The following is a 12,954-nucleotide window of genomic DNA, read 5'->3' as shown; positions in this document are numbered from 1 at the left end:
CACCCCTTGGAAATGCTCAGCATACCTGGTGTACAATATATGTGCTTGAGCCTTTAGCAGACTGATAGGCAGATAAGAACAGGGAAACGACACTTCACTCTTCTGCATAGCTCCACAAAATTGGGATTCTATCAACTCAGATGCAGGGGCGTTTTGCTGGAGTACCCGACTGTGGTGAGGAGCCAAATGCATCCCTGAGACACCTGGGATGGCCCACGGTTCTGGACTGAGGTGGTGAGGCCAGTCAGGGATAGACAGAACCCCTGGATTTAGTGAAGCTCCCAAATGATTCTGATTTCTGATGCCCGTCAGTCCCCCTCCCTGTCAACAACAATTCCCAGGTTAGTTTGTCACCAGCCCCACACGGACTAACTGTGGCTCCTGGCTGTGTTTCAGGCTCTTCCCACGTCCCAGTGCTTCTGAACACCGAGGTGCTGACCCCAGAGATCTGCCATGAAACCACACTTGAAGCAATGGCGACAACGAATGCTCTTTGGAATATTTGCGTGGGGGCTACTCTTTTTGGTGATTTTCATCTACTTCACTGACAGCAACCCTGCTGAGCCAGTGCCCAGTACCTTCCCCTTCCTGGAGACCCGAGGGCTGCTGCCCATCCAGGGCAAGCAGCGGGTCATCATGGGCGCCATGCACGAGCCCTCGTCGCCCAGGAGTTTGGATGCAGACAAGGTGCTGCCAGGCGGACCCCCTGCTGGCCCCTTTCACACAGGTCCAATGGACCCGCAGCAATGGGCTCAGGCCCAAGATGGGTTTGAAAATGAAGAGTTCTTTCCATCGCAGGTGGGGAGGAAATCCCAAAGTGCTTTCTATCCGGAGGACGACGACTACTTTTTTGCTGCGGGTCAGCCAGGGTGGCACAGCCACACTCAGGGGACATGGGGATTCCCCTCCCCCGGGGAGTCGTCGCAGCAGGAGGCAGCTTTGTCGGCTGGAGCGGTCCAGAGGAGACCTCCCAAGAAGAGGCACCGGCGGCAGGGGAAAAGCCCCGCGTGGGAGGAGCGCGAGGACGGCGACAGGCTGTACGCCTCCATGTCCAGGGCCTTCCTGTACCGGCTCTGGAAGGGGACTGTCTCCTCCAAAATGCTGAACCCGCGCCTGCAGAAGGCCATGCGGGATTACCTGAGCGCCAACAAGCACGGCGTGCGCTTCCGCGGGCGGCGGGCGGCGCGGCGGAGCAGGGCCGAGCTGCTGTGCGCGCTGCGCCGCGTGCGCGTGCGGACCCTGGACGGCACCGAGGCTCCCTTCTCGGCCTTGGGCTGGCGGCAGCTGGTGCCCGCGGTGCCTCTGGGCCAGCTGCACCCCCGCGGCCTGCACAGCTGTGCCGTGGTCATGTCGGCGGGCGCCATCCTCAACTCCTCCTTGGGGGAGGAAATAGGTGGGTCTCACCCGGGGGAGGCCCGTCACCCCATCTCGAGCCGGTGGGGAACGGGGGTCTGGTTCTTTCTGGGCGCACCTCCGGGCTCTTACTGGTGGGAAAGGCTGGGGGTGTGCACTGGATGTTTCCAACGTTAGCTGAAGAGCCTACAAAGGGTGTCCCTGGTTGGGACCAAGAGAGACGGGTCCAGCGGAGCTCTTCTAGAGCAGGACCTAGGGATTCTTGGGGGGCTGGAAGGATGTTCCTCCTATAGCTAGTGCCAGTGGGGATGGAAGGCAACCCTCCCGGTGCCCTGTGTCCCTTCTCACTGCTTGAAATTTGAGGTCTACAGGGCATGCCAACTGGTGGGACGCTGAGACAGGGTTTCCGTGTTGTATTCTCGAGGCAGAAGTCATTCCTCAGGAATTCTTTGGCCTCCACTTTTGTTCTTAACGCCTTCAACTGATTATATAAGGCCCATCTACTGTGTGGAGAGTGATCTGCTTTCCTCAAACTATACTGATTTAAAAGTTAATCACATCTGGAAAGTACCTTCATAGTGATATGTACACTGCTGTTTCACCAAACCAGCAGCATGGTCGCCTAGCCAAGCTGACGCATATCAGTCAGCATCCTCCCTCCCTATCAGTCTTCACATAAAATATTGGTGCTTGTATATCTCTTGGTTGCAGAAAGTAGGGTAGGGCTGAAGTACCTCTCCTCCCACAGAGTCTAGGCTCTACACTGCGTAGGCTGGGACTGGATCGCCACAGAATTCTCCATTTGCTCTGGGCTGCATTCATTTCCCCATCTTCCCCAGTCTCTCCCAACCCTTCTTGCCAGAGATCTGTTTTTTTTTTTTTTTTCTGATACTGGTACCCCATCTCCCTCAGCAATTCTGGATCCCTTTGCTCCCCAGACTTCTCTCTCTGGTCAGGCTAATTCTATTGCCGCACCAGTAAGCAAGCAGCTTGGCCCTTTAGGTGATTTTATTCATTTAATAGACGTATGTTTTGCCCCTCCTGAATGTGTGGCTCTGCACTAGGTACAGGAGGCCAGTGTGGCTCACCCTCAAGTCCAGATGTGAAACGACCACATCTAATGCATTCTCACTGCAGTCGGTCTTGGATCATAACTTGTCTGGAAGTGACATTCAGAGGGCATTGCTCCCTCATTACAAAGAAATAATAGTGGTTTCCTGGCTTCATTTGAAGCAGGTCCCTCAGTCGTTCTGTGTCCTTGAAGAGTGACTGGTATTGCAGAGCTATCTTAGGTAAGCGATGCCACTGTAGGAAGGCTTAGAAAGCCAGACCTCAGCTCAGAAGTCCTTGGGAGTGAGGCTCAGTGGGAATTTTTTTTGTTGTTGTTTTTTAAGTTAAAAAATACACCCAAGACAACAAATATGGGCTTGTGGTCTTGGGTCCCTGGTCTATTCCAGCAGGCTCATAACAATACTGTCCATGTGTCACATAAGCTTGTAGTCAAAGCCAGAGCAGAGCAGCCTGCAATTTATTAAGAAAGAGCACTGGTTTAGAGGCCCCTGGGGTGGAATAACACCACAGTTCTTTCTCATTTCCGAGGACCAATATTAATAATGCAGAGGAGGAATTTAAGTATTATGCTTTGAAGCAGGCAGCAACTTGTTTCTGGTTTTGCTTTATTTTAAACACCTCTGCATCGTAAATACTTAGTATTTGGATTGCTTTCGCATGCCAGAGAGAATTCCCTTGCTCTTTATTTCTGCATAAATATTCCTGACCAGGGCCTCTTAAACTCTATCCAGAATTTGAAAGAGAAGATGAAAGACGTTGGGAAGTCCGTGTTTCTGAAAAACATGAGATGCCGGAGTTACATATTTGTTAGTTTCCAGCATTCAAATTTTAATTTATGTTGTGTGCTCTTAGAGGCAGCTTTATGATTAGAAATTGTAAAATCACAAATGAAGAACATGCCCGGAAATTTTTTTTTAATTGTCTTTCTTGTTTTATCTAGGTTCCTTTGACTCAGATTTTGTACCTATACATTTTAGGACAAGAAATCAGAGTGCCACTCTATTTTGGAAAAACAAAGTCTTTCATCCTTATGAGCTGGCATCTCAGCCAGCGTATGAGCTGTGTCTGCCAGGTGGTGACCTCTCTCCTACCTGCTCACCTGAAGGTCTCACTGAAAAATGCATATACTCATAAATAGCTCTCATGGTGAGCCAAATTCACATAGCACATTCCTTCTGCCACCTGGGAATAATTGGGGCATGCTGTTGCTAAACTCAGGTTGGCCCCTCAGTAATTGTTTGTGAATTGGCTAAGTGGAAATCAAAAGACTCACTAAAGTCTTCTGCATGATCTGATGAAAAATTGAAAGCAGAGCTGGAGAGTAGCCAGAGCAGTCTGTGTTAAGTAGCCCCAGGGCCCCTCCAGGCTGAGGACCCCAGTACTCAACAGCTCCTTCCATCCTTCCAGTTACACCTGGGGTCTGCTGACTGGCTGCCCTTGGGCTCCCCCTGGTGTTCGTTCCATGGCCAGTACAGTCCTGTCCTCCACAGGCTCAGACCCTAGTGACTGTTTTTGCTCAGAGGGAGATGTAGCCGTTGTGAACAGGTCCACTTTGAACATCCTAGAGAAAAGAAACATCCGCTGTTTTGGAAACATGGAACATTCTTTCCTAGAGTCCTGAGATGGTCTTTGGTCACTCCTACATATCAGCAGTAATAATAGGCTAGTGACGTCACCACTAGGACTGTTGTGGGACACACCACAGAGGACAGGTCTATTCTGGATGAACAGAAATGGCCTTGGTGTGGCAGACCAGGGTCTGCATATTTGAATGTTGAATGCTAATGGCAGATGGGTGGGAAATGGGAGGGAAGAGATGGGGGTGTGTGGAGGGTAGAGTCTGGAATGTGGTATGTCGTGTTAACTTCAGGAAGACATTTCACGTAGTCATTCAGCAAGCATTAGTCATCGATTGACCACCAAATCTCTACCAGGTCCTCTGCTAGACACAGATGAAAGGCACAGACTCAGCCCTCGAATTCTCTATGGGAGAAGTCTCGACTGTACACAGACAATTCCAACATCCTGGGAATAGAAGGACAGGGAGATGAGTAGATCAGGAGGCTAGAAATGACAGTGGAGTCCTAACCCACCCTGAGGCCGGAGGGCTGGGTGGGCAGAGAGACCATGGTAAGAAGAAATGCCCCAGAGAGGCAGATCTGGGCTGAAGGTTCAGTAATAGGTTCCACTTGAGATTGTTCACCAGGAACAAGGACCCATTCTAATGCTTTTTCTCTGTTGACCCTTAGAATCCTTACAGCTCGAAGTAAGAGGTAGATGCAGTTAATCCTGCCTGACTGATAAGGAAATGGGGGTACCTCGATCACGTGGGCAGAGCCTGGAGTCAGACCTCCATGTGGATTACAGGAGCTTCAGCTCTCAGCCTGCACCCCAGGGGCAGAGGCCGTGGGGTCATCCCAACAGGGAAGCAGAGGGTAGATTCTCACTGTATTAGAGCATGTCAGAGTTCTGTCCCTGTGACAAATACCTGAGATCAACACTTAGAAGCAGTAAAGTTTTATTTGGGCTGATGGTTTCAAGGGTTTCAATCCATGGTCAGTTGGCCTGTTGCTTTGGGGTCTTTTATGAAGCAGCATGTCATGGGGCGGGGGAGTGCTGGAGGGTGCTCACCTCAGGGCAGCCAGAGAGCAGAGGGAGATGGGAGAGGCCAGCCGCTCAGTCTCCTCTCCAAGGGCACACTCCCAGTGGCCTACCTCCCTTTTACTAAGCCCAAAGTTTCCTGCACCTCCCCAGAGCCTGGTGTTTTGGTCAACGTTTGCGTTGCTGAGACCAAAAGACCTGACAAGAGCAATTAGAAGAGGAAAAGTTTATCTGGGCTCATGGTCTCAGAGGTTCAGTCCTTGGTTGGCCAACCTCATATCTCTGGGCCAAGGTGCGGCAGAACGTCATGGCAGAAGGAGGTGGCAGAGGAAAGCAGCTCTGGACATGACAGCCGGAAAGGAGAGAGAGCTCTCCTCACCAGGGACAATATTTAGACCCCAATGGCGCAGCCCAGTGACTACCTCCTCCAGCCATCTCTCCTGCCCATAGTACCACCCAGGCAATCCACATTGGTGGATTAATCCACTATTAAGTCACAACTCTCATAATCTAGTCACTTCACCTCTGAATGTTCTTGCGTTGTCTCACATACGATCTTTTAGAAGATACCTCATATCCAGGCCATCACAGCAGGGGACAACGCCTTTAGCAAATGGGCCTTTAGGAGATGGTTATCCCAACCCTAACAAGAAAAATCAACCTACACCCTGGATTTGGTGGCACCAGGAAAGTAAGAGATGAGGGGATCCTGCCAGCGGAGAGACCAGGGCAGTGCGAATCAGGAGATGAATCAGGCCTTAGCCCCAGTCCCTGGCAGGCCATTTCCCAGGGACTGAAGACTTGTTCTCTCTCATTATGTCCAGTTTTTGCTTTCTGGTCAGTGGGTCAGGAGGAAGAGGGGAGGATGCAGAGCACGGGCCAGGGAAAGGGAGTGACTTGGTGCTGGTGGTCTCCTGGCCTGGCAACCAGGAGTGATGCTCTTTCAGCATGTGCACGTGGCCAGGCCCTGTTCTTAACATCAGCACAGCCCTGCTGGGGCCTGGAAATGCCTTCTCTAGAAATGAGGCTTTCCTCTATTGCCCTTGTGCCTGCCGTCTGCTCCATTTCTTCTGTTTAAAATCTGAATGGACAGCTTAGGTTCTTAGGCGCTTCACCGACATCACCGAGGCAGTGTACGGCCAGGCCGATATGAGGAGACCCTCCTGGCTCTTCCTCCAGCATGCCCATCTAGTCCTGCTCACTGACAGCTTCCACCAGCTTCAGCACCAGCTCCATCAGCTCCGCCTCTGCCTTGTGAAGCTGTTGGAAGGCTCGGAACACAGCTCCACACAGGACCATCGATGGACAGTGACATGCTGGGAGGTTTTCAAGGCTGTCGTGACTCATGTGGAATTACTACTCGATTCATTTGAAAAGCTCCCACCCCTTGGGACCCTGGGGTTGCTCATCTGACCTTGAGATGGAGGCTGTGTAGGGAGGCGGGCAGCCTGGATTCCTGGGAGAGCTGTGGTCTGAGTAGGTCACACTCCCTCACTGGCCTGTCCCCACCAGGCTCCTCACTGTCTGGCGTCCCCTCGTATTTTCTACCTTCTCAGGGAAGTACCATAGATCATCACTTCTAACAATTCCATCTTGGAATTCGATTTTAATTGGAAATGTTCAGATATTTTGGCATCCTTTATGCAAAGCATAGATTCCCTCGGTTATAGATTGATAGACATTTTTTTAAGACTCACATTGGGCCCCCCGGGGTCCTTTTAATGGTCCAGAAGTTAAAAATATTATATAACTTTGATATTTGCATGGACCAAGCAAAGGTAATGATGGATAAAACTACTGGCTTTTTAGTACAAATTGAGGTAGTAGCACCCAACAATAGTCATCATCAGACTTTTTTTTTTTTTTTTTTTTTTTTTTTTTACCACTAAGTATCATTGTCAAGTGCAGGTTTCACTTATGGTTGGCCTCCATGAAGAAATCAAAATAGTTAATTTTGTGAAATCTCAACTTTTGAGTGCCTTCATTTTTCAGATCCTGTGTAACCAAGTGGGAAGCAAAAGAAAACACTTCTGCATATCAGTGACATGCAAAGGCACTGTGGTATCGTGTTGAGCTGAACTAGCCACATGAAATACAGTGTGTAGTTAAAAAAAATCACTGGCAGACATACTTTAATTATTCATACTTGGATATTTGACAGATGTTTTCTCAAAAAGAAATTAAGGGAGACTGTCACCTTTAGGAAAAATAATGGACAATATTTGTTGCAGATGATAGAATTTAAGCTTTCAACTCACGTTTCGACAATACTTGAAAACAAATGAGATCCATAGTGGTTAATCAATGTGATTTTTTGATACTTTATAATAAAATGCATCAATATTTGGAAGATCTGCCTGACTTTTTTAGCAGAGAGTTTTCAGATGATCGTTACATGATATAACAAAGTCATGTGTGTATAAAGGACCCCCTCAAGAATAAATAGACTGATGGATTATAGTGTGTCAGAATTTATTGGGCTCTTGGATTTGCACCTATTTGAATTCTTTAAAAGTAGATTTTTGGAAGCCTATCTTAAAAACACACTTGTTCTGAGAGGCTTCCTGTGAAGACTGCCGGGTTGGAGGAGGCAAACATAACTAATTCTGGAGTCATGAATTTATTAGGAAAAAAAAACAACTCATTGATGTGTTTCAGTCTCCACACTGTAACCAACCCTTAACCAATCAGCACTTGAAAAGTTCTGATGAAGTTTGAAAGAAGAATATCTGAAGTTCTCTGGAAGGATTCTTAAAATAGCCTTCCCTTCTTCAACAATGTATCTAAGTCTTCATATACTGTGGCTAAAACAACATATTGAAAGAGATTGTCTCTTCTAAAAGCCAGACAATGAAGGTTTTAAAACATTCAAAATCTTGTCAGTCTTCTCACTACTTTTGTTCTAAAAATAGAGTTATTTTGTTTACAAAATATTATTTTAATATAAACTAATAGACACTTAAAATTTTCTGCTCTACTTTCTTATGCAGAAAATAGGTTACAAATAATTTTCTTTAAGAGGTACTGATACTAAAATGTGAGTTCGACTGCTGTGAGTCCATTCATTTTTTCTATCATTTGTTTTCTATGCCAATACATCATTTAGTAAAAATAAGAAAGCAATTCAGAACAGAAAAATATCAACAAGTGCTTAAAATTGTAAGGAAAAAATTAAATTTTAATTGGAAGTGTTCTGATTTTTTGACATCATTTATACAAAACACAGATTCCCTCAGTTCCAGAGATGAATAAGCTTTATTTTTTTCCCCAAGGAGTCAGATAGTAAACATTTCAGGCATTGTGGGCCATATGGCCACTTTACAGCTTACTAACAGAATTGTCCTGCAGGTCATACACGTTGACTCTTGCAAATTCTCCCCTAAAAGAATACTGGAGGATTTTTAAAATGGCATAACCAGGTGTGCTTTATGCATTCCCTGTGATAATCTTGGTACTCAAAACTGGAATCCCAATTCTTTTGCATTCAGGACTTGCTAATAAAGGCACCTACTATAGCCTTGTTTTAATGGGAGCATCTCTGGTAGTTTCTGCTCTTCAAGGAAGAGGAACATGTCCAAGAAGAGCAGAGCATAATCCAAGCAAAGGAGGCCAGCTGCCTCCGTTTCTGGGTGGGGTGTCGTCACAGTAAATGCCATGCCCTCATGTCCACAAGGCACTTGAACATACAGAAATACATGACCCCACCTCTCACCCTCACAAACAGGCGATGTCATTGCTGCAAGCTAAACTTGGAAATTGCATGGGAGGGTTGAAGCTATAGCAGCCCTCAGAAATTCCATTATTGCTCACATGCTCTGGTTTGGGGGAATTTTTAGAGATGCATGTGTCCATAGCCTGCCTTAAGTGAGGGGCATTCCCCATTTCCACCCTTAGTTAGATGAGCCCCTCTGTCCTCCCCTCTTCCTCTGTGCCTCCCTCTCAGCCTCCATGATTTGGGAGCCTTATTTTCATCCAGCAACCCTTTGCCCAAGATTCAGAGAACTTAACAGAGAGTCTGGCTGCCAGGTTGAATGAAGGGAGATGGAGACTGATGTTTAAGGACAAGCATGGTGGTCCACAGTGTCCCGTTTCAGAGAATAAGGAGGCTGGCGGTGGTGACATTGGTCTTTCCAGGGCTGCACGGTCAGTCAAGCCATGGCTTTGAGAACACAGAAAACGCAGGTTGCTCTCACATGGGTCTCTTGACTTCAGCAGCCTTCCAGTATGAAGGCTGCATGGAAATCAGAAACCTTTACCAAAAGGTAGCAAGGTGGAATTGGATGCTGAGGCTTTCACCCTGGGAGAGGTGCACTTGATCTTTGTGAAGGCAGTAGCGTTAGATGCAGTTCTTTATCACCATAACCAACTTCAGGGTTCCACAGGTAGTAAGAAGCCCAGACCAGCAGACCCTGAGCAGCCCAAGCCTTCGAAGCTAACATCTTTACCTGCTCCTGTAGATCCACCTTCCAAATGGCTTGGAACCTTTGGGGGAATGGCTGCATAAAATGCATCATTTGTAAAGAATGTGAAAAGAAAATAAGCATTAAATATAACAGGATCACCTGTAATTGAGGTATACACACACACACACACACACACACACACACACACACCACATGTCACTTAACGTGTCACATGTTGCTTAACGGGGATACACTCAGAAAAAAAATGCTTCATTAGGCAATTTCAACATTGTGTGAACATCATAGAATATACTTACATATGCAGTTCGTGATGGCATGTATATTTCCATGTTGTGCCGCAGTCTGGCTGGGCACAAATCACGAGCCACTAAAGCAGGAACAAATTTTATTTTTTCTACTGCAAGAAAAAACCTCACACACGCTCCTGGGGAATCCTCCCGAAAAGCCAGGAGGCTCCTCCAGCAACCCCCAGCCGGAAATAATTATCCGGGAAAACCCTCCTCCTGCACTTCGACAACCAATGGGAACTCCCGGGGAATCCCCGTGAGAACTAAAAATAGCGCGAGAACTCAAAATTAGCGCTAGAACTCAAAAGTAGCGGCAGAGGCGGATATTAACGCCTTGCCTGTCAATCAATACTATTGGCAAAATGCCAGGGGCCATACAGACTCGGCTGTGGCTCTCAGCATCTCCCCCCTTCTGTTTAATTAAACAACAAGTAATGTGGCTTAGGGACCGTGCCTGTTAGGTAGTCCAATTCAACATATGGTCCTTACCCGTCATCGGATGAACTGACCTCTAGGCGTCAGCCTCCTGTCTTAGGTTGGTACCACTGCAATCGGATCATACCCGTCACTGACTACCGGTCCAGCATACAGCCATACTTGTGGATAGGCCTTTGCACCAGTGGGGGGGTGAGGTTCTTTGCCTCACCTCTGTTGGCCCCCAAACTTGTCCTTGGTGCCAATGGGGGGGTGAGGTTCTTTGCCTCACCTCTGTTGGCCCCCAAATTTTAGACCATCACTAGTAGAAGGGAGGAGGATGAAAAATGCCATGACACCAAGCCAATTGAGGGCTCCTTTGAAAAATTGTACCACCAGTGACACCATCAGCAAAGATGCCAGCATTACCACAATTCGCTGCACCAACAGATAGTTCACAATGCATACAAGTGATACATAGTCCAGGCAAGTTGTGCAAGCAGTTCAAAGTAGAGGAATCTGTCAATATGTCCATTTCCTCCCAAAGTAAATCTACTCCTTGATTGAGCATTACTTGTTGAGTTATTATTCACTGATGCATCAGTTTATACAGTTTGTTGATAGCTACCGAAGAAGCTGTAGTTTGGTTTTATCTTTGTCTTCACCGGCACTGGGATGAAGATAGGAATTCTGGCAATGATGCTAGGAAAAAAAATTATGTAACATTCCAACAGGCATTAAGAAAACAATTTTTTGAACAATTTACATTATCCTGAACAGAATTATTAAATATAATGAGAAGGAAAGGTGAAAGCAAACAAACAGATCTGTTAACCTCCTTATTTGTTTACATATTAAAACAATTTTCAACAGCTGTTTACCCAATCTAAATTAAACCATTAAAATCACGTGAATAAAAAAAAATTCGGATCCATTTATTCATGAGCGCTCCTCATATAAGATATATGGACATACACACATACAGACATACAACACAAAACAGAAGTGTGCGCACATAACATACAACATATAAGACAATAATAAAGGCCTTGTAGCTTTACCTAGGTGAAATCTCCATTGCAATGTTTAAAAACTCCACAGTCAAAAAATAAAACACAGTCAAAAAACAAAACTGATCAGAAAAACATTAACCTAGGTTTGTATGAGCTCAAAAAATAAAATAGAACTTTATGATGTGGGAAAAATGCAATAATAAAATAGATATTGAAAAAGGGCACCGTGGTTAATCACTGTCGCAGATGTAAGAATAGCCAAGCTGGAGCTCTGGATATCAGCTGTTATGGATTTCAGTCAAATCATCTTCTTTTTCTGTAGAAATTGTTTTGGTTAACCTCTCTGGAATCCAAATCGGCTGCTGTTCTCCCTGTGGGAACACACAAACGGAACCCCGACTCCAGACAATAACTGGGTCGGGACCTTTCCATTGTCCTGTTAGAATATCTTTCCAAAGTACCTTAGGCTTATGTACATTTTTCGGATACATATGTCTTTCCGCAGCACTAAGTCCTGATGAATCCAAATTTAGAAAGTTTAGAGTAAAAAGGGTTATTTTAAGTTTATCTTTGGGGGATATATACCCCTTTCCAATTCCCTCTTTTTGCTTTAATAAGTACGTTTTAATAGTTTGATGAGCTCTTTCAACTATGCCTTGTCCCTGTGGATTGTATGGGATTCCTGTTATATGAGTAATACCAAAAGATGAGCAAAATTGTTTAAAAGAGTTAGAAGTGTAACCAGGACCATTATCAGTTTTTAACTGTTTAGGAACACCCACAGTGGCAAAATTTTGTAAGCAATGAGCTATAACATCTTTAGTTTTTTCTCCGGCATGAAGGGAGCCCATCAAAAATCCGGAAGAAGTATCAACTGTAACATGTAAATATTTTAATTTTCCAAATTCTGGCAAGTGTGTGACGTCCATCTGCCAAATATGGTTAGGTATCAGTCCTCTAGGATTGACTCCAAGATTAACTTGTGGTAAAAAGGTCACACAATTTTGGCATTGTTTTATTATATGCCTGGCTTGTTCCTTAGTTATTTTAAAACGTTTTTGTAAAGTATTAGCATTAACATGAAACCTTTTATGAAAATTTGTAGCTTCTTCTACAGTAGAAAAAATATGTATATCATGTGTAGTTTTATCTGCTAAATCATTGCCCAAACTAAGGGCTCCAGGCAATCCTGTATGTGCCCTGATATGTCCTATAAAGAATGGATCTTTTCTATCCCAGATTAGACTTTGTATAGTGGAAAACAAAGAGAAAACAGTAGAGGAAGGGGAAATCCTACCAGCATCTTCAAGGGATATTATAGCATTAACTATATACTGACTATCAGAAAATAAATTAAATACAGAATCTTTAAACATCACAAAAGCTTGTAAAACTGCATTAAGCTCTACCTTTTGAGCTGATTGTTTGGGAACTAAAAATGTAAAAGTTTGATCAGGGGTAACTACTGCAGCTGTACCATTATTAGACCCATCAGTGAATATATTTGGAGCATTCACGATAGGTGTTTTTCTTGTCATTTTAGGAAAAACTACAGGATGCTTAGACCAAAAAGACAACAAAGGATTAGATGGTAAATGATTATCAAATGAAACATTTGATTTACACATGATTATTGCCCATGTATTTAACTCATTAGCTAACTCATCAATTTGCTCCATAGTATATGGAGTAATAATTTTATTGGGAGAAATTCCAAACACTCCCTTTGCTGCTTTTATTCCTTTCAGTATTAATTGTCCTACAGCCTCAGGATACCTAGTAAGAATAGTG

The 12,954-nt window shown here is 45.2% G+C and overlaps 1 protein-coding gene across 1 annotated transcript in view; it reads left to right on the top strand.

Annotated features, from left to right (window-relative positions):
- Nucleotides 1-453: 453 nt before the first annotated feature.
- LOC144251089 (beta-galactoside alpha-2,6-sialyltransferase 2) overlaps nt 454-12,954 on the top strand; it is a 35,674-nt gene continuing 23,173 nt past the window's right edge. Inside the window, exon 1 of the mRNA XM_077794210.1 lies at nt 454-1,393. Within this exon, the coding sequence (XP_077650336.1) occupies nt 454-1,393 (940 nt within the window). The remainder of the gene's footprint in view (nt 1,394-12,954) is intronic.

This window comes from Urocitellus parryii, chromosome Y, assembly GCF_045843805.1.
Source record: "Urocitellus parryii isolate mUroPar1 chromosome Y, mUroPar1.hap1, whole genome shotgun sequence".
Classification (NCBI taxonomy): Eukaryota; Metazoa; Chordata; class Mammalia; order Rodentia; family Sciuridae; genus Urocitellus; species Urocitellus parryii.
Note: the sequence above shows the minus strand (reverse complement) of the source record. Positions and strands in the feature narration are given on the sequence as shown.